The following is a 27,994-nucleotide window of genomic DNA, read 5'->3' on the forward strand; positions in this document are numbered from 1 at the left end:
TGAAAGCGATGGGATTCAGGTCCCTCATTCTGTGGTCCACAATAAAATCCTCTTAAATATGGAACAATAGACGAGGAACCTTGGGGGTATGAAAGAGAACATCAATGGCATTCTGGTTTAATTGGCTGATTTATTCTCTAATCTTTGCTTTTGAATGTGAGCATTGGTGAGAGAGAGCGTAGATAAAGCTTGAAGCACATACCCTCATGGTTAGGTTGCAAAATGTTAAGGGTTGTATAGAAGTTAAGCTTTGTATTACCTCATTTAATATTATGGACTCATCTCTCATTCTTTAAAAACAAACAAAATTTTTCTTTATGAAAATAGTAGGCATTGCACTGGAATAAACTAATAAGTACAGCGACAAGAATTATACATGTTGACATGAGACTAATGTAATAAAACCTCGGGATGCACAATATATCACTGTATCAGTTAATGGACAATATTAGAGATTGTTTTATTCTAATTTCTCTTATTTTTACATTTAGATAGCTTTAAAGTTAATCTTTAAAAACAAGTTAATAATTTAACCACACAGTACATTAAATTTAATCTTTGACAAATCTTAAAATAAATATCCATTTTTCATACTGTAAATTAATATAGATTGTGTTTAGTTTTTTTGTAGTATTTTTTTATTTAGAGAAAATTGTTTAGAATTGTAACTAATTGTCAACCAAAAAAAAAATAGTTTTTTTCTGTATTTTATAATTTTATCAGTATTGGCCAGAATTTTATTTCATTTAGTTATCCACCTGCAGTAGTCCGACCACTACTAGAACCTTGTAACCCATTGTACTGAAAATGTAATTTTGAGTGCTATCATATCAAAAAGCGGGATATTTCTGCTTTTAAATTCTCTGAAATGTCTTCCATTGAAAATGCATTACATTAAACATAATGTCTTTTCTTGCAACCTAAGGCACTAGTCAAAATGATTGCCGCATTAATGACAGCATATCATGGAAGTTTTCCACAGATTTAAAGTTATACTTTACCCAGAACATTACATAAAGTGAGCTCTCTGAGTGTGTACACGTCTGTATTCTGTGAAAAGTTCTAAACTTAGTGTTTAACATCCTCCGGATCTTGCTGTTTTGTTATTTTATGTTACTGATTCACATATCTGCTGCAGGCATTTTTGCAACAGTCTGAAGTTACAGCTTTTAAACTCTGTGTCTTATTAACTGTCCCAAGTACTGTATGCCTTAACGTACATGAGTGTGTATTGGTTAGCTACTAATTCACTTATGGCTAACCAGGGCTATAACCATAAATACAGCCCCTGTCCCAAACGATACCCTCAGCTTTCGCTGTAGTCCTCTGCGTTTACCATATCCAGTTTCAATCAATATGCATTTTTCCCAGTATGTTTTTTCCCACCCCAGTCTAAAATATTTAGTCACATGCTTGCTATTACACTTTTCAGGTGAAACCTTGCCTTTGGTCCCGGTGACAAAGGCCACACTGCTGAATTATTGGTTAACAGGAAAGTTTCTTTAACAGCTACTGCCTAACTGACAGCAGATGACTCCATCAGGTCCTCTTTCAATCAATAAGGCCAGTTCACACCAAGAACTATAACGATTATTATATTAGTGTCCACACCAACGCACAATATTGTTGTGTTTGCTGCCGTTTTGTCGTCTGCTACTTTAAATGCTCAAGCTCTTCAAAGTCACTTAGCTGTTAATGTTTTTATCGTTCATCAGCTGGAGAAAATCCTTCTGAAAGTGATTCCAATTTAACGTTATCGTTAAAGCTGTAATGTGAACTTTCCTATATTCTCATTAGAATGATAATTAAAGCTTTATAGTTATGCTTATTATAATTATTGTCTCTGTTGTTAACAGGCATTTAGATTCCCTAACTGCTGCTCTGGGAAGAGCATATTATTTTTTGTTAAAAAAGCTTATTAAAAAAAAACTTGCTTGATATAGAGATGTAACTTTTTGTGGTTATAGTTTAAAATAATTAACACTAAACTATATTGTAGAAATTTGCTAAAATAACACTATTTAGTTTAAACCTCATCTTAGTTTTCCTCCTTCAACACGAGACCCCCTTTTCTCTCTTTTCCTGTCTTTCTCTCGCTCTTTTTGCATAATCTTGGTATTAGTCCAGGGGCAGGGCTTATCGCTCACCCCTCCTCCTACTTTAAAGTGAGAGAGAGAAAAAACAATAGACTTTAATCACTCATGTGGCTACAGCAGAGAAGCTGCCAATCTCTTCTCGAATTAGACTGAGGTAGAGAGAGAGAGAGAGAGAGAGAGAGAGAGAGAGAGAGAGAGAGAGAGAGAGAGAAAGAGAGAGAGAGAGAGACTTTGTTTGTATGTTTTGGGAAACAGCAATTGTGGACTTCTAAAGACAGATCTGTCAGACTGTTTCCACTTTACACGAAAGGACAAAACGGCACCCTCTGGAAGACCGCAAGTGGGAATGCCCTCTAAAGACAGGCAGATACGAAAACACACATAGACCTTCATCACAGGAGCACCAGTTCTCTACAGCCCTGAGTATGTGTGGGCAACCTGGACGGGCATCATGATCTCGCACTACCCGCTGGCATCGCTGCTCCCCTGGCCACCTATCCCACAATTCCTGGACCTAGATGGAGAGGGAGGGGTGTCCCTGCAGAGGTACCAGCCACGGTCACCAGAGAGCAGCCCTCGATACTGGGTCAGTCACTTATGTGTGTTGAAGGCTGCTGTGATGGTATATAATTGTAGCTAGTGCTTGTTTAATGGTTTACCTTTATGAGCAACAGCATGTAAATGGACTTTATCTGAGTTGGGCTCTGTTGTTCAGGGTCTTTAAGAGTTGTGGGATGATGAGAAGAAGAATCAAAAGTTAAATGGTCAGTAAACTGATTTGCATTAAACTTCATTTGAGTTTGGCTTTTAGTCTGCATAAAGTCTTAAGCATAGAAAGAATAAAATTGTACTCATGCAGCAGTCTGAATGAAAGATGCATTTAACATTGCAATAGTTATGCTTTCAGAAGTAATTGCTATTTTAGTGTTTAGAAGCAGCATAAATCTGATAAACACAAAACTATATCTATTAAATAACAGTAGCCTACTAAACAAATGATATGTGCTGATATATTTTATTTGTTTTTAAAATATAGGCCTGGCTCTGACTAATTACATAACTTTAAGTAGCCTACAACTTTAAGTAGGCTGCTACTTGTTTTAAGTACAATCTTTAAGTATTCTACAACTTGTCATATGGACAACCAGTCCAGACTGATTTAGATATATGAGCCATGCAACATAGCTCAGTAAAATGTAGCCTAACGTGTATGCTATGGGTTTGATTCACTAAACTAAAAAATAACTTGGCTTAGGCTACTATATTAAGACATATTAGCGTTTTAAGATTAAGACATATAAATAATTTGTTCGAGAATCACTCTACACTGGCAGCCTACCGCTTTATGTTTTGGTTCACTAAGAAGACCCGGGAATGGGATTCCAGCCATTGGTCGCAATGTATTGATTTGGTTCAAACAACCGGCTCATGAGTCATTCATTCGAGAATCGGACTAAACTGGTTGCTCTATGTTCTGCGGTGTAGATAGGCTAGTGTGGCCATTTTTGTTTTATTATTTTTTCTTCTTCTTCTTCTTCTTCTTCTTCTTCTTCTTCTTCTTCTTCTTTTTTTTGTAAATGAAACGTGTACTAGATAAAAATTTCCTCAGAAAAGTATTCCATAGCAAAAACCTCTTAACTTTACTTTAACTAAAATGTCCTACAAAAACTCTTTTTTTGAATGTGAGCCAATCCATTCAAGGAAGCTGAAACATCTTTAGAGGTTAAAAGGAAAAACAACAATGAAAGTTTGCCTCAAGAAAGCCCCTAGATTTGTTTGGCCACATATAGTTAAGAGGATGGGGTGTGTGTGGTTGTGTGTAGCCTGTGGTCGTGGTCATGGTGTGTGGGGGTTTCAGAGCGGGAAAAGTTCACTCTGTCAGCACTTTTTCAATAGTCGCCCTCTAGAGTTGACCGCTGGTGACTTTGTCTGACCAGCACTGACCAGAACGGTGTGTTTCAATTCAGGGAAACAGTGTCATTGTTTTATACAAAATGAGATTCAGCATTATAACATACTCATTGGAGGGAGGGCACAGATTTGGGCAGTAAGGTGGAGTTATAAATGATGGATGGTGAGAGAGGGAGATGGTGAGGGAATGGGGATATGTGTGCGAGTGTTTGACAGAAGTATGACTTCTTTTTTACAAAGGTAAATGTGTTAACCTAAATAGCAGATTTGTTAACAAAAAAAGTCAGATTTGTCAGAACACTACAGGGTAGAAAAGTTCATAGAAAAAAAGTTATACAAATATCAGTAAAATATAATTCTAAATAAATACATACTAAAAATAAAATAAAGGCTATAATTCGACATAATGTTCCGCTGCCAGTGAGGCCATAGAGAGTTCTCTCATCACCACTTTAACCCTTTTTTTTTTTTTTACTAGTAGGCCTATAGTAAAAAAGAAAAATCTATAAATAATAGAGTAAACTTTTTAGAAAGTAAAAATGTTCTAAAAATCATATTAAAGTATAAATTGGTTGAAAACCGCTGCTTAATATTTTTGTGGAATCCGTGATGCACTACCATTCAAAAGTAATGGCTTAATGGCAAACTCAGCTTTGTCATTACAAAACAAATGATATCTTAAAATATATTAAAATAAAAAACAGTTCTTTTAAATTGTGATAATATTTCACAATATTATTTTTTTTCACTGTATTTTTGATCAAATAAATGCATCCTTGATAAGCATAAAAGACATTAAAGCATAAGCCTTGAGATCAATTTCTTTGATCTAATGAGAAACGTAAATGGCACAAATTATTACAGGTAGTATGTAACGGCCATGGAGAATAAGACATAGAGAGAGAGAGATTCATCCTTATCCAACATCCTGCTTCAAGTCTCTTCCGCTCACACTGGAGAGTTTCCGAGTATTGTTCCTCTGACAGCTTATTGTTTCTCTGACAGTGAGGCCAAAGAGAGCTCCCTCGTCACTTTACCCTACGCTCACCCATGGAGTCCAGTCCACACACATTTTCGACATAGTTCTCACACACACACACACACACACACACACACACACACACACACACACACACACACACACACACACACACACACACACACACACACACACACACACACACACACATACACACACACACAGACACACACTCCCACAAACGTCCCACAGCTCTGAAACTCTCATTTCTCGATTATGTCGGGTGGGACCCCCAGCCACCCTTCACCTCAGCCATGACATGGCTGCTTCTCACTCCCTCTCACTGTTCCCATTTCCAAGTTATCTCAGAATAACTCCACGTGATTATTATTCCCTTCCACTACTGCTTCTAACTGAAAGACAATTAATCTGCCCATTCAGAGACAAGAGAGAGTTGCAACGTTTCTGCTTTCACGTTTATAGCATTTTACGACTTTACCGTACTCGCATAATCCTAAACCTGCTTCGCTACAGTTAGAAAACCTGGCTGTTAAATTTTTATATGGCCTTAATGGTCGTTAATGGCTTTGTTTTTGATGGTGGCCAAGGTTCAAGATGCATGGGTCATGATGCTCTTCGTCCCTCCCTGCACATTCTACCAGCCATAAATGCTGATATTGCTGCTGGCTTTCTGCTTGACTCTGCAAAGCCTCGGCACAACCTTTGTAGTCAAGTGATCAAGGACTGGGGTCAATGCCCTCATATATTCAGCCTAAATGGCACAGTCCTGTTGCTCACATTCACTCTGCAGAAGTCAATATGGGTCAGTATCACACATTGAGGAAGCTTTGCGCAGACCGCAAGCGCGTGTCTGGAATTATGCTGAATATAGGAATCGCAAACTAAGTATTCTCTGTTTCTGCATCACTTCTCTTTTTGTGATTTTGCTTTAGTGTGTGTTTTTTGAAAGTGACACTGATGGTTGGTTGCTAGTCACTGTTTCCTTGCTTGTGCTCAGTGAGTCACTGGTTGGGATGTAAAATTCAATTCAGTAATTCAGTGCCAGTAAGTTTTGCAACTGGTAACAAGAAAGCACAAGGCCTAGTGCTTACATAAGTGATTTTAGTCATAAATGGTGGTTCATGCTCCAGCAGAGATGTGGTGCTCATGTGGGAGATACAGGTTCCAATCTCCTCTCTCTCACCTTGATCATTTATTGTTCCCTCCCTGCTGTCTCAAAAATCCATAAATCAGGGCATAACAATATGGTTGACTTACTGGGGCTGCTTTGAGACTAATAATTTTACATTAATTTACATACAATTATGCAAACTTAAATATTTGCTTTTCTGTTATGCATTTTACATTATTGTTATAAATTCTTCATAAAATATGTTGCAAAGATATATTTCTAGCAAATATACCTTTCAAAGGTTTAAGGTTGGTAAGACTTATGCTCACTTAGGCTGTATTTATTTGATTAAAAATACCATAAAAACAGTAATATTATAAAACTGAAAATAACTGTTGTCGATTTTAAAATGTAATTTATTCCTGTGATTGCAAAGCCGAAATTTCAGCAGCCATTATTCCAGTCATCAGTGTCACATGATCCTTCAGAAATTATTCTAATATATATATATTTTTTTTTTAAACAACAACTTTTGAATTGTAGTGTATATAGGATGAATAGAGCTTTTCCTAATATGACATACTCTGTAGTATTATAATGGATAGCACTCAACATAGATTAGTCAGTTTGCATGACTGCACTATTGAACATTTGGTTCAATGATTATGACAATGGAACAAGTTAATAAAGCTGATAATATGACTGTTGTCATCCTTAGTCTGACATGACACCTCAGGCTGAATTCCAAAGAGGGAAAATCACTCATCTGGGGCAGAAAATGTATAACCCACGTGTTTAGAGCAAGGGGTTATACAGGGTACATCGGTGAGTGCAAATGTGTGTAGCATAAGGGAGTATAGCACATTGTGTGTGTGTGTGTGTGTGTGTGTGTGTGTGTGTGTGTGTGTGTGTGTGTGTGTGTGTGTGTGTGTGTGTGTGTGTGTGTGTGTGTGTGTGTGTGTGTGTGTGTGTGTGTGTGTGTGTGTGTGTGTTAGAGGTACTGTAAAGATATTGTACTTGAGTGTATGTGCCTATAAACTCTCATTCTGGGAGGTATATGGATCATCTTCGCTGTGGTACAGGACAGGTGTGGAATCATTCAGGTCACTAGAGCAGTTAAACAAGCACAGCCCTCACACAGCAAAAAAGAAAACACAACTCCCTCCTCCTTCATACAGCCCCACATCCATTCCCTCTTTCCTGATCCGTGTCATGTGGCCTGGCTTACTGCCCCCTCTGTCAGAGAGGCAGGAGAAAGAAAAAGAAGGGATGGATGGAGGGGGCTGAGACTCAAGCAGACAAAGTCAGGCCCAGTGATGTTCTTTGACTAAGTTGTTTGTCTGTCTGTCTGTCTGTCTGTCTGTCTGTCTGTCTGTTTGTCTGTCTGTTTGTTGTGACAGATGGTTTTGCCAATGTGGGGGCCCAAACCAGACTGACCACACTGGCTAATTAAAGCTTATTAGCTTTAAGTCAGAGGAGAAGATTAATGACATGCTGCAAACAACTGGCCACCATATTAGTCATTAAAAATGCCAACCAGGATTATTCCTGTTTTTGACCAATCCGAGAATATAAAACCATTACTTTAATGATTATAATAATCCTAATGCTGACTGTATCAGTCTATCACAGATACTGTCAGGCTCTGTTATTATGATACACACTGGACAGACCTCTGAAAAAACAAGATTTTTTTGTTCATTGAATGGACTCCCATAGTCAGCTGAGTAGTTAAGATGTATGCACAATAGGCTATGTGTTGTTGTATTTTTTTACTATTGGTGAATGGCTACTAATTAAAAACCAGATGACCCAGATGTGTCACATAAATGTTGAAAAACATTATAAAAATTGAAGGTTGCATCACACTGAATAAGAGAGAATGAGAGCTAACAAAAGGGAGGATGACATATTTCTTGGATGCAGGTTAAAACACTCAAATTACCATTGGAGCATATCATAACTCTTAACAATAAAACTCTTAGCCATAAAATTATTGTTTATTGTTTTCTATTGTTAAAGTTGCTACTTTCTAACTCTGGGCAGAATAGCAGAATCGTCTCACACTGCCCTCTACTGGGCATGTAAAACAAAAATATTGAGGTACATAAACATACACACACACACACACACACACACACACACGACAGTTTCTGGGAAGCGTGTTTTTGTGAGAGTCCTTCAAAGTTCCAGCTGTTTGAGGACGCTAAGATTTGTTTTTACCACATTTCACAATGACAGAGTTTCCACTGCCATGGCATATTTTGCCTGTGCTTCTGATGGTGCTCAGTGGGGAAGATGCTGCCCTCTTCTTTATTTTGTTTCAGTTTTCTTTCATCTGAAAACTCCAGGAGCTACTCAAGGACTTTCAGTTCTTCATTCATCTCTGTCAGTTGTAAATATAATGTAATTGCAATATTAAGCTGTCTTGTTTTGTAAGGTGGAAAAGACAACAGCTCACTCAAAAAAGGTAAAACAGAGGAAATTAGTAAAAAAAAAAAAAAAATGCTTTGTTTTGTTTGGAATGGAGTACTAGCATACTGCATTGTAGTGAAAATTGCCTAGTATTTTTTACAAAACAGACAGTATACATTAAGACGATATGTGACCCTGTATCACAAAACCAGTCTTAAGTAGCACGGGTATATTTGTGGAATAGCCAACACTACATTGTATGGGTCAAAATTATCAATTTTTCTTTTATGCCAAAAATCATTAGGATATTAAGTAAAGATCATGTTCCATGAAGATATTTTGTAAATTTCCTACCCTAAATGTATAAAACATTTATTTTTGAATACAGCACAATCGCAAACATAAATTGACAACTTTGTATCTCGGCCAAATATTGTCCTATCCGAACAAACCATACATCAATGGAAAGCCTATTTATTCAGCTTTCATGTGATGTATACATCTCAATTAAAAAAAATGAGCCATAAGACTGGTTTTGTCATCCAGGGTCAAAGCTACATTGTTGTGGCAACGTCTTTGCATTTTTGATTCAGCAAGTTTAGTATAACACATAGTTATTTAGCATTTTTAAAACTCATTGTGAGATTCATTAAACATTTTTAATTCAACATGGAGTGGAATGCATTGCATTATGGGATACAGTATTCCATGCAGTGTGCTTTGGCTGTTTACTGCACATTTTGTTAAACGTTATTGGTCATTTGGGTATTCGATGCATGTGAGGAAATTTGCCTACTTTGAAAAGTGCACATACTGCAGAAAGAGTAGTATGCCAGATAGTGCCGTTTGGGGTGAGTATGATTTAAATAAAATAATACTTTTATTCAACAAGGATACATTAAATGGATCAAAGGTGACAGTAAAGTCATTTATGATGTAACAAAAAATTTCTATTTCAAATAAATGATGTTCTTTTGAACTTTATATTCACCAAAGAATCCTGAAAATAAAAGTATTGTTTTCCAAAAAAATATAAAACTGTTTTCAACACTGATAATAATAGGAAATGTTTCATGAGCACCAAAAGACTGAAGACTGAAGTAATGGATGCGGAACATTCCGCGTTGCCATCACAAGAATAAATGTATATTCTTATGTATTTAAAATATTTAAAAATAGAAGACAGTTATAAAATTGTTATTAAAATTGTCATAATATTTCACAATATAAAATTTTTTTAATGTATTTTTGATCAAATAAATACAGCATAATGCATTTTCAGAAAACGTATGCTTTTACAAACACATGCAGTGATTTCTGTTTCATTAGACTGTGTTGATTTCTGGTGGAGTTGATAAAAGAAAGCAAACTGCATAATAAAAATGATCACATGGTGTTGTGACAACAAGGGATTGCAGATTCTTGAGAACTGTGAATCTCAGATTAAGGTTAATTTTGAGTGTTGGCTGGCACGTCATAACACAGAGAGATACGCTACCATTGAAGGTCTCCTCCCAGCGCCCTCTAGCTCCAGCTCTCTCTGCCTGCGTCAGCTCAGCTTATAACTCTTCTGGTGACGTTAGTGCAACACAGCAGTCCAGAATCTGACCGTAAATCTCCCTATACATACACAGAACGGGCTACGGCTGCATTTTCTTCATCCCTCAGGTTTTTGCGAGCGCCTTTGGCAGTGTAGACATGGTAACTGGCCCGTCGGTCAGGTACAATGACGACGGGCACATAGAGTTGGGAGGCTGCAGGCAGGAAGTGGGAGATTTCCTGGAATGTGTGTGTTTTTCCCCCACAGTGGTGCAATAACAGTGCTCTCGTTACTCATGTCTATGTGCTCCATAGCTTCACAGGCCCTGTGTGTGTGTGTGTGTGTGTGTGTGTGTGTGTGTGTGTGTGTGTGTGTGTGTGTGTGTGTGTGTGTGTGTGTGTGTGTGTGTGTGTGTGTGTGTGTGTGTGTGTGTGTGTGTGTGTGTGTGTGTACGTGTTATTGTCCACCACAGGAGGAGAGACTGACTGGAGACTGTCATTGTACTCCAGGGAGGTTTATACTCGATATGTCTCTATTGGTGTCGACAGGACAGATATCCTCGGCCTCCCTATTGGGGTCTAAACATGCCCCCCAAGATCCCTCTAAGCCTGTTTCCTAAGCCCACCCCCATGCGTCCCCACCTGAAACTAAACACTAGAAAAACACACATTAAACATTTCGTGTCAAGAAGAGTGTATAGATTGGTCAATTAAAGGGATAGTTCGCACAGAAATGAAAACTATGCCATCATTTACTCACCCTCGTTTTACCAAACCTGAATGATTATTTAAAAAATTTCACAGAGCACATAGTGTTAAGCTGGATGTTCATGCTGCTCTTTTCCACTCAATGAAAGTGAATGGTAAAAAGATGCTGTTACGCTTCAAACAAGACAAAAGTACCTTAATAGTGGTCAATCAAATAAAAACAAATGATGCTGCTGTCAAATGGTGTGAGATGTATTGATGCACCGCAATTTACAATTAACACACTACACACACACTAATTTATTTAATTTTGTATTTATTCTTATTTATTTATATGTGTATATATACTTTATTAAATAAAATTTTCACATTTTCATTTCTGAGAAGAAAGAAAATCATTTAACAGATAAAAAAAAATCAAGGGGAATAAATGATGATAACATTTTAATTTTGCCAAACTATTGCTCAAACAGGTTACAGATTATTGATTGATCAATTTTCCAATAACCACCTCCTAACCTTTTACATTTAGTTCCCACACCTTGCTTGTTATCAAATGATACAGTATGTTTCCTAACATTGGCATCACTATGATGTAGTGGTGTTGTGCTTTTATTTCATGTAGATACACACTATCTCTATCTATTCCCTAGGGCTATAGTTTGTGTGTGTGTGTGTGTGTGTGTGTGTGCGTCAACCAGGTCCAGCCCAAGCGCCTGCCATTTGTCAGGCCTTGTTGTTGTGCACTGCAATGACATCACTCCCTTTTGAGAGCAAACAGCTGTCCCTTGAGGGGGACCAAAAGGTCACGACCTCTCCCACTGCTCCTCCACGCTTCCCAGAACCCCCGAGGAACAGCCGAGCAGAGGACACCCAGTCAGACCGGCCTGGGAACTGGAGCAGATCTCAGAGAATGAGGGTTTCCCCTCTGAAGCCCCACTGCCCTCACTGACCAGCCTTCTCTGACCTGAACACGAGGGGGTCTCTGCCTAAACACACTTAATTTTATTGAATTTGTTGTGACTGTAGACAGTTAATGGTGCATGGAGGTGAGGGTGAGTTAGTGTGGTTTGAGGTGTGATAGGTTGTCAGGGTTCTCCCGTGGTTACTTGCACGCACTTTTACTAATGCAATCTTGGTCCTGGTTTCCAGAACAATAACCACGGTCTAGGGCTGCATCCGAAAGCAAGCATGCATAAAAATGCTGCCTTCGGAGGATGTATTTCAAGGTAGGAAGGCATCAGGGCAGGTCCGAATCCAATTTCAGCTTCACTTCCTGTCTCCTGAGATACCGTCATCTGATCGATTTTTGAAGGCAGCAGATGTATGACAGTTTGGGTATAAATGTACATTTTGATCAACTTTTCCACTTTTTTTAATGTCATTTCTAGTGAGAAATTGCTATTGTTTTTTTTTAGTAATTACCAAAGAGCTCTCTTTTTTGCTGTAGCTCATTAAACCGTTATGCTGCCTCAGAAGTCTGTCCGAAATCAGTTTTGTGAAGTACCTTCATGTCCAAACATAGCCTGAAAAGTCATTACCTGATAAAGCAGCGAGGCAACAAGTCAGGTGCCTACATTTTTGGATGTAGACTCCGTCTAGGATATTTACCAAAGGGAATAACCATAGCGCTTGAATAAATTCCATGTCAATGGAAATTATAGATTATTTGGTCTTGAACTAGACTTTTTGGTTTTATTTGGAGGGTGCCTTCAGAACCAAAATTTAAATGTACCATATTAACAAAGTGAATTATTTATCATTATTGACTTTTTAAGTAGCTTCTTCTGGGGGAAAAAATAGTTCTGATGTTCTTCAGAGCACCTTTTTGTAAAGCATTTTCTTAATTTTTTTTTAACTGTTCCTTCAACTCCAAATAAATCAGGAGACATAGGACAAAAAAATATGCAAACTTTAGGAAAAAAATAGCTAACTGGCAAATTGAGATACATAAAACATGAAAAAGAAATATTAATCTAGTAAATTTCTGTTAGTGTTTTACTAGTAAGGTTACTTCTAAAACATTTATAATTCTTAGTAAAAGTTAATTAACAATACATATCAAAAGTTGTATTTGTTAATATTATTTAATGGAATATTATTTAATATACAGCTGGATTATTAATAATGTTACAACAAAGATTTATAATATACTGTTGCTCATTGTTAGGTCATTTTAGTTAATGCATTAAATAAGGTTAACTAATGCAACCATATTGTTATACCATTATTTCTGACTGGCTTGTTCATATGCACATCTACACCCAAAATCAAGCCCATGATCATACTTTGCTGAATGGCTAAATAGAATAGTCAATCTAATATAAACTCTAAATGTTTCTGATTGAGCAAGATTGCCTGTAAAATGTGTTTAGCTTGAGGAAGTTCTTGAATCTGTCTTCATAAAACTAGCTCCTTGACGTTTATGATCTCACCACTGGCCTTGTTAAGATCGAACTGAAGGGCAAAGAACATTGAACAGCTTTCTATTGTGCTCCCCACTGTGGCTGCTTGAATGATCACACTGATTATTTATTGCAAAGCTTACATGTATAGCTGGATGTATGAGAATGTGTGTGTGTGTGTGTGTGTGTGTGTGTGTGTGTGTGTGTGTGTGTGTGTGTGTGTGTGTGTGTGTGTGTGTGTGTGTGTGTGTGTGTGTGTGTGTGTGTGTGTGTGTGTGTGTGTGTGTGTGTGTGTGTGTGTGTGTGTGTGTGTGTGTGTGTGTGTGTGTGTGAAGGCCCACATGACACCTGCTAATTTCATCCACTAGGTTCCTGCGATCATACAAATGAAAATCCAGACTTCCTGCACATAAGGGATAAAAGAGAAAATCCCTTCTAGCGTCAGCCTTCCTCATATTGTCTCTGAGTTTGGGCTGTAACCACCATAGACAGGGGGGACAGATCCCTCCCTCTCCTCAGTAATTAAAAATGGCCAAATTGTTCCCTCAATATCTGATATTCCTGGTGCTGCTTTGCTGCACCCCATTACTCTCCACTTTGGTGTTGTTGGGATGTTTTTAGGCTGTTCTGTCTTACTGGTCTAATACCGCTTGTCATTGTCAAAGTGATTGATATGGCCAGTCAAATCAAAGAAAATGGGCTTCACTGTACGCAGAAGACAAACATGAATTCTAACTTGATGCTTCAGTTTTAACAGGCAAAGAGAGCAAGGTAAGATGTTCTGAACATAACAATTGTAACATAACAACATAAATATAACAACTGTTTTTCAATAGTAGTAATATTAAATGACCGACAGTAATACAGTGTTAGTCTACTTAAACATTTTTGTCAAATTTTGCCGTTTTTAATTTAAAAGGTTTATAAAAAATACCATTACAAAACCCACAAAAAAAGAAGAAGAAGAAGATCCAATCCCATCAGAAACCTCTCATCTTTGGCCATTTGAAAGATTAAAAAAAGCGTGCACTGTCACTTTAACTTTTCTGGCATTTATTTTGTTATTATATACAATATTATTATTGTTATTATATATATTTTATACACAATATTCCGTAATAATACAAATAAATATATATCAAACAACTAAAGAGGAAGGGAGAGGGAGCGCAGTGGGCGGAGTTGTGTCATTTACTGAGCGGGGGTGGACAGCTGCTCTGAGGAGAGAGAGAGAGAGAGAGAGAGAGAGCGCGCGAGAGAGGGAGCGCGAGAGAGCACTGGCAGGCTCCATCCGTGACGGACTATGTGTGTGCGCTGAAGGAGGACAATCCACACAGGATAGCTCTGCGTAGCCTACTATACTTGAAAACATTTGACCCTTTCTCGCTGGACTTGGGCTGTGTTCTAATGCCGCTACCGGACGATGAGAGAGGCCCTCACCATGAAATTCGCTTGGAAAGCTAAAATGGTAACGTTAAGAAGTTGCGTTTGCCCCCTGCCACACTGTTGATTTTGCGGCTTTGAGCTTCTAGAGAGAAAGAGGGGAGAGGGAGAGGGAGGGGGAGAGCTTGGAGTGGAGGATAAAGAAAGAGTTTGCAGGACGAGGGCGTGGGGAATACAAATAATGCTTTTAGATTATATTTTACTGCAATACTGTATCGCACTCGTCTGTTTATCACACACGCTGGCTTTGGATCTGATCGTCTCCATGTAGGCGGAGGTTCCCGTTAGTTTCTCACTCTAGAAATACTTCTACTGTTGTGATGAACAGGCTCTGCAGACGAAAACAAAGAGGACATATGGGCTTAAACCCACTTGTTGTTGTTATCGGTGAGGGATTGTTTCTCATGGACTTTGGGGTTATGTTGTTTTTGTTTGCAGGCTCGGGGGTAGAAAACGTCTCTATTTGTGATGATAACGGTCTGCATCCTTTCATTGTTTGTTTACAGGAGTTTTAGGGACCTAAACAAAGTGCTCAAATGTCCGACAGCCATTCCTTGTAATGCTTTTTCAGGACTTAAATTATTGGTTATTAAAACATATAGTCTATTTTATGTGTTTTTAGGACAACTTATCTGACCACACGAAGTATCATAGTCAATTTTAATTGACCAAGTTTATTAACTTTATTCGTATGATTGTTTATCAGAGGACAAAAGCAGGCTTATATTTACATATTATGAAGATACTTTCTATGCATTCAAAGTATTTTTCATCAGTTTTTATGTTCCATGGGAGTTTGGAACTGGCATTGCTATATTGGGCAAATATTAGTAAAATATGGTTATTAATAAAATAAACCCAGTAAAACAATTTACAAAACAATAGAATAAAATGTAATACAATTAATAAAACGAATAAACTTCATAGAGCTCCCATCTACTCTGATGTACCACATGTGGTCACAAATACTAGTACTCAGCTTGTTTTATTTCAGAAAAAAACTATTTTGTCTCCTCATATGTAGTCCCACCCTCTCCAAAATCTGCTTGTGCCGCTGAGCAGGCTTAAAAAGCCGCTTTGGAAAACATTTCATCCAGTACAAAGGAGCAGCACAGTGCATAGACTATGGACTCGGCAGGGTCCGGGCAGCGGGTATGCAGACCTCCTACCATTGTTTTTGAGTGCAAACTGCATGACTCATCCAGCTGAGTATTTTTCTGAACGCACTGTACAGGAAACGGGCCGGAAAATAAAGACAGACTGATCCGCTTCATTCCAGTGACAGTTACTCTTTCAGCTGCATAAATCTGCAGACGTAGTCTGGATGTGCTGCAATAGTGAAAAGACTCAGTAGGCCGATGTTTTAAATGTCAAGGTTGATTACTTTGAAAGTAATGTACAGATATGTTCTTTTAAAACTATTGAAGTATTGTAGAAATGCATACATACACCCATATAACTAACTGTTCAAGATTGGAGGGTGCCGAATAAAAAAAACAAATCGTCATTGAAAATCCCAGAGCTTTTTTTACTGAGGGTCACAAGAGAGCTGAATGTACTTGTTGGACCGATATAGCATTGCTTTTGGCTGGATTCACATAGAAATACATGCTAGGCAACAAGGTCTTCTGACTTTCACAGTAATTCCAAGGACAGGTTGACTTTTTCTAGACTTCTGGAATCTTTTTGGAAAAAATGTCTGGTGATGTCATTAGTGAAACAGCAATATTTCACTCATTCATTTAGGTAAAAAAAAAAAATTGTGTGCGTTAAGGTAACAGTTTATAAAATATCTAAGCATCTGTGTTCATTCCCACAGTCTCCTAAGTATGCACTGCAAAACAATTTTGAAATAAAATTGTCTCATGAAATTGCATAAAAAGAGTAAGAATAGTTTTTAGAGAAAATGTCTTAAATGTGAATATTTTTGTCTTGTTCAAAATTGGCAGTTTTTCACTCGTTTTAAAGCATAAATTTTTCATTGTCTCCCTAATTTATTTGCACTCTAAGGACATTTGTCTTTAAAGTGGGCATAAAAGGAACATTTCTAAATGCTTGTTATTGACCTTATTGTGAACGATTCATCCATGCATGTTTTTTTTCAATTAAAATGTCTTAACTGGATCTTCCGTTGAAACGACAGACTTCTCTCTGCTGATATATGCAGGACTTCTCCAATCATTTGTCTTCATACAGTCAAAAGTTTCAAAAAATTTACATAGTCCTTGCAGAATCTGCAAATTGTTAATGGTTTTATCAAAATAAAAGGGAACATACAAAATGCTTATTTTTTATTTTGTCCTGAATAAGGTTTTTTTACATAAAATATGTTTACATATAGTCCTCATTCAGCTGAATAGCTGAATTTATAAAAATGACCCCGTTCAAAAGTTTACACACCCTTGGTTCTTAATACTGTGTCGTTACTTCGATGATCCACAACCTTTTTCTTTGTTTTGTGATGGTTGATGGTTGAGTCCCTTGTTTGTCCTGAGTAGTTAAATTGCGCAATGTTCTTCAGAAAAATCCCTCTTATTTTGGTAAAATAATTAATTTATCTGATTCTGCAAGGGGCATGTAAACTTTTGAGCACTACTGTAAACCCCAACCCTTCCGTTTCACTCAGATGTAGGCTACGTCACAACATCGAAGAAAAGATATGACTTTAATGGAGATGATAGACAAAGATATTTTGAATATGAAAGACTATGCAGGGTTTCTACTTTAGCTCTAGTTTATTATTGACTGAAGAGGGCAGAAATTATCAAAATCCTCTGTCTGAAAGTTTAATATGAACGTTAAGCTGTGCACAGCCTGAAAGACTCCACTCACCTAGACACTTAATCTAATCATTACATTATACTGTGTGTGTGTATGTCTGTCTGAGAAAGCATATGAGTGTGAATGTTTATAGACTTCTCTAAGTTTGGTTCTTGAACTCCAAGGCTGGATGGATAAATCCTTTCCTATTAAGAACCTGTAAAAGCTCTTAGGCTCATTTTTTAAACCCAATGCCAGCTCTGATCTCATTTCTTGTCTCTCCCCCTCTCTCTGTGTCTCCTTCCTCCAAATGAGTTAGCATTTTCTCTCCTCCACACACCCCATCATGTCTGTCAGTCTTTTGATACGAAAATTTAAAGCCAGGTTTCCCGTTTATCCCGAACTAAGACATATTGTTCCCCCGTTTTAGTCCATAACATTCCAAATGGTGTAACATTGACTGCTTTCTCCCTCTTCAGAGCTCTGTGCAGGACTGGGGAGAGGAGGTCGAGGAAGGAGCCATATACAACGTGACGCTAAAGAGGGTTCAAATCCAGCAGGCGGCTAACAAAGGCGCAAGATGGCTGGGGGTGAGCTGAGGCCTTTGATCTGAATGCACTTCCACTCTTATTTAAAGAAACACTTCAGCTGCCCATGCTGGGCCGGCCAGACCGTAGGGCATATTAAGGGTGACCATTTAAAGCTTTTTATGGTTTACGGAAGTATTTTATTTGTGGGGTTCTTATAGTGTTCTAGTCATTAGTCTTCATGGTTATGGCGTTGCAAGAAAACACATGAAACTTTATATACGTTTGTTTGTTTGGTAAAAGCTTGGTTAAAGGGATATTTCACCCAAAAATGAATATACTGTCATCATTTACTCACATTCATGTCATCCAATCCTGTACTTTATTCTACACAAAGAAGAATTTTCTTTTAGAAAAATGTTTTTCAATCGGACCCCATTGTCTTTAATTGTATGGACAAAAACAGTTCTTTAAAATACCTTTGTGTTTTTCTCAATGTGATAGCTATTTATTATGTGTTTTATTGACAGGAATACATTAAACTCAGTTCTCTGTTGCAAATGTTTTCAACCAAAAATTTGCTGTATGAGTTTCAAGGTTTATACAACATTGTTATTTTATGAAGCCATGCTGTTATGGCTCCGTTCCTAATTACAGCGGTGAATATGGTATAATCTGTTGCTTTAACCTTGAATAACTTTTTCCATATTGTCAACACCCTTCTGAAAACAAAGCACTTACGAGCTGACGTGATTTCCAAGGGGCTTTAGTTTGTTGTAATACAGATGTTTCTACATTGTAAAAAACAGTTCATTTAATGATGAATCATTTCATAAATATGACATTCATGATAATGCTGATTTCAAAAGCAAGTTAACTTTAGTACTCATGCTGTAAAAATTTAAATGCAGATTTGATTGACATTGCAATTAAAAGAAAGCAAGTTTTACATTCGGGCATCAGTTAGAGTTCTGTTTTAGAGTGCTTAATGTTTGACCTAGTTTTCCCGTTATTTGTTCGTCTAAAAGGTTAGTATTTTTGCTGTTCCACTGATACAGTGTTACTTTTGTAACATTGAGATACTATTATAGTTTTTATATATATATTAATAAGTTTTTATTTTTCTATTTTCATTTTAATTGTAGTTAAAGTTTTTGTAATTAGTTTTTGTCATTTTTAAATAGTTTATTCATTTTTATTTCAGTTTAAGTTTAGTTTGTTAGTTTATTAGGTGAAACTAAATTAAAATCAGAAATGTTGCCTTGGCAGCTAGATGAAATAAAATAAGTTTTATGTATTTAATTTAATTTCAGTTAACATTTATTTTCAAGTAATAAATGTTTTTTTTTTAGTTTCAGTTTTAGTTTGAGTTAACTATAATATTCACCTTTTTGTGGCCAACTTTTAAATCACATAGACCTGTTCCTTGTGTGACCCACACAACCATTGTATTTTTCAACTAATGAAGCATTTTTAAAAAGTCTGCCGACTTTCCAGCGTGTCTCAGAGAGGGAGGAGGAGGGTTGCTCTGATTAAAAGCAGATTGTAGAGTTTCCTGTTGTAGCGTGCTTGCAGTACCAAGGTCTCATTCTTTGCCCTGTTTATTTCTGCTTTTCTCCCTCTGTTTCTCTGCATGATACTTGGGTGCGTGTTTAAGAATTGAACTGATTCTCTCACGGTTCTTTTTCTCTCCTTTTGCTTTGCTCTCTCAGGCAGAGGGCGACCGCTTGCCCCCAGGTCACACGGTCAGTCAGTTGGAGACGTGTAAGATCAGGAGTATCCGGGCGGGGACACTTGAGCGCTTGGTAGAGACACTCCTCACAGCGTTCGGTGATAATGACCTGACCTACACCAGCATCTTCCTCTCCACATACAGGGCCTTTGCCACCACACAAAATGTACTGGAGTTGCTGCTGGACAGGTGTGTACACTTGTTTCCGTACATGCAAGAGCCTTGCGGTGATCAGCTTAGCAAGTAGAAATGCCCATCTTGGCGAGGTATTAACTTAAACACAGTCAGTTAAGATCTACAGGAATCCCACAGTCTTGGAAGACATGGAAATATCAGGGAATTTCAGGCCTGACAAAATGTCTTGGAAATGAATAAAAAGTTATGGAAGTTTATATAGTCAATATATATATATTTTTAAAGGACCTATTATGCTTTTTTTTGCATTTTCAACTTACTTTAGTGTGTAATGTTGCTGTTTGAACATGAAAGTTACAAAGCATAAAGTCACTCCAAAGGGAGTTATTCTCTATATCAGTAGGCATTGTTCCTGAACTTCTGAAACGCCTCGATTGCAGTCTTGTATTTTCTACTTGAAACGTCACAATATTCGTCATTTAAATCATTCCCACCCAATATGTGTTTTTTGAAAATTCAAGCATGAAAACTTCAAGAAATTGAAAAGTGCAATAGGTCCTCTTTAAAAATGCATATCTAGTCATCGCAAATGACTAGAAAGGTCATGGAAAATCATGGTAATTTATTTGTCTGAAAATGTGGGAATCTTTACTTTCATACCTGATATTTTATATTTTATTATATTTTATTGGTTCTTATACAGTGGTTACTCCCTTCACCATTTGTCAGCATGCTCACCAGCTGGTTTCTCTCTTCTTTCGCAGGTATGGCAGTTTTGAGGATTGTGAGGGTGATCATAACCAGTCTCAGACTGGAGAAAGCAGAGGTGCTGTGAGAACGTGAGTGTCCTCGTCATGGTTATCTGTGCTGTTATATCTGCAGTGACTTCTGGCAGCTTTTGTGTTTGTTGTTTCATTTCCATAGAAGCTTAAAAATAGAGGTCAAACTCTGGTGCTATTGTGTGTATGTGAGTTTGGAAGCGATTAGAAATAAAAGGGAACTAATGAATGGTGTTTGGTTGCTGCATGAATCACAGTATTGCAGTTAAAGTGTACTATGGAAGATTCCCTCTCTAGTTTGCGCCATCTGGTTTTTTCTGGTTTATATAAACATCTTTGTGTTATTTTTCTTTTTTTTCCCCCAGTGCTTTGGCCTCTATTCTGAGAGCCTGGTTGGATCAGTGTCCAGAGGACTTCCAGGAACCTCCATCATATCCGAGTTTGCATCGTGTGCTGGGTTTCCTGCAGAAGGCCATGCCGGGCTCAGAGCCAATGCGCCGGGCTCAGAGTCTGCTAGAACAATTGCGTGTCCAGGCCAGTCTAGAGAATGAGTCTGAAGGCAAGTCATATCCGGATTAACTATTTTATCCATACCTCTATCGAACTTTATACCTCCTTTGTCTATTCATGTTTTTTCTGTCTTCCTATGCATACAAAAACACCTGATGTCCATTTGTTGCAGGAGGCTTTCAGTACACCAACCCATTCTGCCTTGGGGAAGATGAGGAAGTGGAGATCGATTTGCAAGAGGACTTCTTCTCCTTCGAAGTTGACCTTGTAGCAGAGCAGCTGACCTATATGGATGCGGTGAGAGAGAAGGCTCTATATAGAAATGATGCAAACTTTATTTTGCACATTCTTTGACTCAAGCAATGAAATATTTCCTTCCTTCCACAGCTGCTATTTAAGAGGGTGGTTCCTCATCACTGTTTGGGCTCTATCTGGTCTCAGCGTGATAAAAAGGACGGCAAACAGAGCGCGCCCACCATACGTGCCACCATCACCCAATTTAATGCGGTAACAACGTGTGTGGTCAGCACCATCCTTCGCCAGCGTCAGATACGCCCACATTTGCGTGCTCGCATTATCCAGCGCTGGATTGACATCGCACAGGTGCATAACCCAACACACAGACTTTTTGACCTCTGGTTCTTTAGAACTGCAGCACTTTAGTGTTGCCTGATTTTTCTAGCAACACTTTAGATTTCCTGGCAAAGATAAAGCCTGACGTTGATCTGTAATATATTTTTACAAAAGGCATTTACCATTCTCTGTGCATTTGGGTAAAGAGTTACACCTAATCTATGTCTTTGTAAGACATAACTGTTTTAGATTAGATCTAGATAAACCAAAGTAGACATAATAATGTTATTCACCCTCTCAAAATATATCTGATAAAGTCTAATTAGGCCCATTTGTAAAAGAAAATGAGTAAATATGGATTAACCTTCTCAGGAGTGTCGCATTCGTAAGAACTTCTCGTCTCTAAGAGCCATAGTGTCGGCGCTGCAGTCCAACCCCATCTACAGACTGAAGAGAACGTGGGCCTCTGTTGCCAAGTAAGTTCTGTCAATAAACAAGCCTGTCAGTCTTTTCTTTACTTTTAAACACTATATAGGCTGCTAAAATGATTCATATCCTTTTAATAATATTGGTTATGTTTACCAGTTATGTTATGGATACTAGTTACGTGTCTATATGGATATATATATATAAACTACCATTTAAAAGTTTGGGATCATTATTTTTATTATGATTTATTTATTTATTTTAAAGAAATTTTTATTCAGCAAGGATTCATTAAATTGATCAAAAATTACAATGTTAGAAAAGATTATTATTTCAAATTAATGTTATTCAAGCTTTCTCTTCTATCAAAGAGTCCTGAAAAAAGACTGTATCCCAATCTGTATCAAACTTCATTAAGCTGCACAGCCATTTTCAACATTGATAATAATAAAAAAATGTGTATTTAGCAGCAAATCAGCATATTAGAAATTATTTCTGAAGGATCATGTGACACTGAAGACTGGCGTATTGATACTGAAAAAACAGCTTTGCATCACAGGAATAAACTACATTTTAAAATAAAGTAAAAATTAAATTATGACAATATTTCACTGGTTTAACTGTATTTGATCAAATAAATACAGCCTTTGTGAACATAAGAATCTTCTTTTAAAAAAACCAACAAGCCTTACTGATCCCAAACTTTTGAACTGTGTAGTAAATTCTGTTATTAAGAATGACATGTTCTTAATCTCGAATTGTTTTTATTCTGCTATGCTACATTAGAGACAGCATGCAGATGTTTGAAGAGCTTTCCGATATCTTCTCCGACCAGAATAATTACCTTACAAGCCGGGAATTGCTAATGAGGGTGAGCTCACACACGTCTCTCATTCACAGTTTTATGTTGTGTTTTCTTTGTACAGAGGCATTTTTTAAGTTAGCGTTCACTAATAAGGCGCACGTGGAATCAGATTTACATGATTTTAAAAATGACTAAAATCTCTTGCCATTTATGTGTTTGTTTATTATGTTTTAAGCTAATTTGATTATGCTTTTGGCTACCAACAAAAGTGTAAACTCCATTTAACTAAAAAAATTATTCCTTCTTGGCTTGCTAAAAACTAATGACATCTCTCTGATCTTTAGGAGGGCACCTCAAAATTTGCCAGTCCTGACAGCTGTGCCAAAGACCACCAGAAAAGATCCCAAAAGAGACTGCAGTTGCAGAAAGAAATGGTAAGTCTGAGTTAGTAACCAAAGCCCCAAAAGATAGTATGCATATGTACTTTATTTGAGAGCAAGAGTTAAAGTGTTAAATATTGTGTGTGAAAAAGTACCATGTTAGCTTGAAGCTGACAAAAATATACATAACTATATTGTTTCCAGGGTGCCATGCAGGGGACGATCCCATACCTGGGTACATTTCTCACCGATCTGACCATGCTTGATACAGCACTGCCTGACCAAGCGGAGGTGAGTCAGCTGTTCATCCACCACTAATTCCCAGAGTAAAAGCAAACCTCAAAGAATTATCTCTGGTGTTATTATTGACCTAGAATTCCCAGACCGCTAAGGGATTCATTTCCAAGGTTTATTTGGCCTTCTTTTGAATAGTTTCACAAGCACTGTAATCATGAGTAAAATCATGTGGAGAATCTGGACTAAAGTTTCATTCTGTGCTTCACAGGGAGGACTGATTAATTTCGAAAAGCGGCGCAGAGTAAGTACAACATTCCTTATTATTTGGTCTTTATTATAGTCAAAACATCTGTTGAATCCCTTAGGTCTGTGGGAATGTTGAACAAAATCTCTCTCTTTACAGGAGTTTGAAGTGATCGCTCAGATAAAGCTCCTGCAGTCTGCGTGCAACAGTTACTGTCTGACCCCTGACCCCACATTTCTGCGCTGGTTTAAAAGTCAGCCTCAGCATTCAGAAGAGGAGAGGTACAAACTTTTTTTTTTCCTCTTTTTTTCATAAGTGTAAGTCTCATTGCTAATATTGGTCACTCATGTTTGCCAGCTATGCGCTGTCGTGTGAAGTCGAAAGATTGGGAGACAACAGCCCAACGTCACCAAAACCCCGCAAGAGTATGGTGAAGAGATTGAGCCTGTGAGTGACCTAAAACCAAAATTTTAATATCTGAATCAATCAAGCTTTATACTTAAGGCTCATGAAATAAAAAAACAAACTTATAAGTGACAGTAAACACTCAAAGAGGAAGACTTTTTATGTATATCATTTCTCTTTTTTTGTCCTCCCAACCTCTCTAGACTCTTCTTAGGACCTGATGCAACAAACACAAGCTCTCCGATGAGAGAGAGTCCTCGGTCGCCTCCTACTGGCAGCTCTGGGGAGAGCATGGACTCAGTCAGTGTTTCTTCCAGTGACTCTAGTCCCTCAGAGAGTGAAGGCATGACACCCACGCACTCTATAGACACTCATCTTAAGAAGGTGCAAACATCCTAAATCATGGCAAAATTCTTGATATACTGTTGTAGTAAATGAAAGTATTAAACAGACATCTGTTTGGTTACAATAGCTGTCCGAGTCTTCCTCTTGCACCTCATTGCACTCCATGGACACCTCCTCCTCTACAGCCAGTGCTTCCATATCTATGGCCTCCCCAATCTTGCCCGGGCCCCCCTGCAACCATCAGCGCTCCATGTCACTGACGCCCATGACCCCCACATCACCCACTTTTCCACCTGCCTATAACACACAAGCTCAGGATGCATGCATAATCCGAGTAAGCCTCGAACAGGGAAACGGCAACCTCTACAAGAGTATCATGGTTAGTGATTAATAACATTCATCTACAGTACTTTATCAGTGTGTGCAATCTATTCTTGCTCATATTAAAAGTATATTTGACTATTGTTAATATATTTGTCAAATATAGTACGATTAGTTACTGACTGATTACCTACTTGCTCTGCAGTTTAAGAGCCATTTTATTTTTAATTATATTAAAAGACAGTTTAATCATTATTGCTAATTGTTGTTTAAAATCAGGCAGATATGCTTAAAAAAATAATACATTAGTTTTAAAGTTGTGGTCTGGGGTCTTTGCAAATATTATGAGATTAACTGTGATTATTTTATTCTTTTCATTTTTAGCAGAAAGAAATGAACAAATCTATATATATTGTTTTGTGGAAAAAATATAGTGTTCATCTCTCCTTCCTTACAATGTACATAAGTTCAAAGTGCTTTAGAATTATTTAAATTCAACAGGTAATAGATATTATACAAATATATAAAAAATATTCTTATTATATCGAATTCAATAATTTAATAACATTTTTCTTTTTTTCTATTTAGGTTCATACATTCAACATTAACAGTTTGGGAGGGAATTAATACTGTCAACTTACAAATACGTTTTTTCACATAATAATTTGATAATTTATTTTGGCTTTAGTACAGTGCGAATATATTAGACAATTATTTAATTTTGCAAACCACAGGCTGTTTTTTAATATCTCACTTACTGTTGTTATTACACAGTATAAATGGGTTTTTATATTTGAAAATATATAGCTGTTTTTATAATATAGGACACAAATGGATCATCATTCTTGGCTGCAAATAGGACTAAGTTCATAGAGAGAAGAGTTGTAAAACGAATGATTGTTTCTCCATGCAGCTGACCAGTCAAGACAAAACTCCAGCGGTCATCTCTCGAGCCATGGCCAAACACAACCTGGAGGGTGAGCAGGCTGCCGACTACGAGCTGGTGCAGGTCATCTCTGAGGAGAGAGGTACAACATTAAAACTTGTGGATCTTGTGTGTCTCACACATTTTAAATTCTTAGTGATCTAAAATTTCACCTATTTCCGCTTGTTATGAATGCCTGCATCACGTTTGCAATCTTTTTTCTTTTTCTCCAGAGTTGGTCATCCCTGACAACGCCAACGTGTTTTACGCCATGAGCACGTCTGCGAACTTTGACTTCCTGTTGCGTCTGCGTGGTTCTGAGGGGAGGCCGGTTCAGCTGCGCAGTCGCTGCAGCTCCACATTACCACGCACGCAGCAACGCTCCAGTCTGTCCCTCAGGCTCAGCAAGGTCACGCTGTGACCTCAGACCTTTTTTTGAACCTGAGCGGGCATCATAAAAAGACTATATTGGGTGGAGTACTAAAAAAAATTGTCTTTTATAAACTATTGCAAGGCAAGTTTGTTGAAAAACATCAAAACATGTCAGAACTGATTTAGGCATCTCAAGCTCTTCAATTCTGCCTTTTGAAATTAAAGGCTTGTCACATAGTAGCATGTGCCTCCATCTTCCCGTCTGGCCCAAATGTAAAGAGACACATCCCACCCTCCCCAATGCTGGATATTTTGCACATGTGCAGGATAGTCTCCTGCCCCTCGTCAGTATTTGCATAAGAGCACATCTCTTCTCAGCCATGAGGCCTACACAACTTCCTCTGAGAGTGAGAGTTGAACAAAAGAAGCTGTGGGAAGAGAAATCAAATGACAGCCATGTTGCCTTTATCAACGGTAATGATGGAACTTTTGCGTCAGTATTGAAGATGATCTGCAGTAGCTGTGATGTCACCATTGTCATCAATGTGTCCACCTTTTTTCCCCTTGTGCACTGTGTGGACAATGTGGACTGCATCCCTAGAATTAAAGTGCTTAGACTGGCTCACTAAGAATCCTGGCACAGCAAAGCAATTGCATTTACTTTCTATCTTTAAGGCCAACATTGAGAAAGAACAACCGTTTCCTCAAGATATCACAATATATATGTATCTATGATGAAACAAGGTGTTTGAAGGCTGAAACCTCATGACTTTTTCTGCCTTTTCTAAGCATTTTATCTCGATTTCTGTGTTTCTCATATTGTGAGCTGTGTGACGAATGCAAAAATATGCATTCTGATTGGTTCCTGCTTGGTTTTATCAAGTCTGCGGTTTCCTTTCACGAATGGATCAATGTTGTGTCTTTAAGGTGTGTTGACACCACACCAATAGGATGGGTTTCTGTTTGGAAACCTGTATTGAGCTGCCTTCCTCACTGATACAGTGGCACTTGTTATGGAGTTGGTGGAGTCAATAGGTGTGTGTACTGAAAAGAGCTCTTGGTCCACTTCTTGTAGCTTTCCTGTCTTCTGTCTTCAAGCAATGCTATATTAATGATATACATTTCTGTTTCTTTTTTATACGTATGTTTTTGTAAGAGATGAATAAATATCCATGATATCTATGAAAAAAGGATTTTGGAAGTTTTAAAAGATTTGTTAACTAAAAAAGAAAAATTTAAAAGCTGTGAAAAATGAGTGTGATTGTAAAGTGAGAATTAAAACAAGTCAGACATTTCCATCAACAAGCACAATAATGTGCAACATTTTCCAGAGGATCTGTGCACACGGTGAATACAAAAACATGTCTTACACTAAAATAAATTTTTTTACACTCAGGCATTTTAACACCTAATGGTTTCAATAGTTTGGTTTCAAAAGGCTTGCAGAATTTTTTGCCTTAACTTTGTTCTTTCTAATTCAACCTTTTAATCTGGTATGTGCCTGTTAGTTGGCCCTGACTCCTGGTAATACGTCAACAGATGTATAGAATGTGCCAAATTTTGCCTTTTGTTCTCACAGTAACTGAAAGACACTTATTTTTGTTACATTGAACACGTAAGACTTCGATGACACTAACAGTTTAAACAAGGTTAAAAAAAAGTAGTGTTTTAACAGTGGGGTGGCAGTGTTTGTATTTTGATTAATTTGTCTTGGTTCAAATTTATTCAGCACTTGTGAGTTTTCTCAAATCTTAATTTTGAATATTTCTTTACTACCAAAGAATTGTCTATCTACAGCGAGTCAGTGAATAAATTATTATCATTATGATTTTTGTAATTTGAATATTACTTTTCATGAATTAAATGGAGACTCTCTAAAAAGTACTGTGG

At 37.5% G+C, this 27,994-nt stretch overlaps 1 protein-coding gene across 2 annotated transcripts; it reads left to right on the forward strand.

The window, feature by feature from the left end:
- The first annotated feature begins 2,155 nt into the window (after positions 1-2,155).
- On the forward strand, positions 2,156-27,985 carry rgl1 (ral guanine nucleotide dissociation stimulator-like 1). 2 transcript variants are annotated; one of them, XM_077224161.1, is made up of 18 exons: positions 2,156-2,682; positions 17,868-17,978; positions 19,628-19,836; positions 20,547-20,621; positions 20,927-21,120; positions 21,244-21,368; positions 21,459-21,674; positions 22,017-22,120; positions 22,857-22,941; positions 23,220-23,309; positions 23,460-23,546; positions 23,761-23,793; positions 23,896-24,017; positions 24,094-24,183; positions 24,345-24,525; positions 24,614-24,865; positions 25,721-25,835; positions 25,966-27,985. In XM_077224161.1, the coding sequence occupies exons 1-18, from the start codon at positions 2,548-2,550 to the stop codon at positions 26,151-26,153; spliced, it is 2,412 nt and encodes an 803-aa protein (XP_077080276.1). In that variant the 5' UTR covers positions 2,156-2,547; the 3' UTR covers positions 26,154-27,985. The 2 variants fall into 2 exon arrangements, with proteins under 2 accessions (XP_077080276.1, XP_077080277.1); XM_077224162.1 differs by lacking the exon at positions 2,156-2,682 and adding an exon at positions 14,364-14,653.
- Positions 27,986-27,994: the final 9 nt, after the last annotated feature.

This window comes from Siphateles boraxobius, unplaced genomic scaffold (genome assembly GCF_051911475.1).
Source record: "Siphateles boraxobius isolate OS27281-9 unplaced genomic scaffold, OSU_SipBor_1 9, whole genome shotgun sequence".
In the NCBI taxonomy this organism is placed as follows: domain Eukaryota; kingdom Metazoa; phylum Chordata; class Actinopteri; order Cypriniformes; family Leuciscidae; genus Siphateles; species Siphateles boraxobius.

What these genes read in the sequence shown, in the direction of transcription:
- rgl1 (XM_077224161.1), top strand. Translation starts at nt 2,548, where the DNA reads ATGATCTCGCACTACCCGCTGGCATCGCTGCTCCCCTGGCCACCTATC. An exon ending in AGCAGAGGTGCTGTGAGAAC is followed by an intron (nt 20,622 to 20,926) that starts GTGAGTGTCCTC and finishes TTTTTCCCCCAG; the next exon opens with TGCTTTGGCCTCTATTCTGA. An exon ending in CAGCATTCAGAAGAGGAGAG is followed by an intron (nt 24,018 to 24,093) that starts GTACAAACTTTT and finishes CATGTTTGCCAG; the next exon opens with CTATGCGCTGTCGTGTGAAG.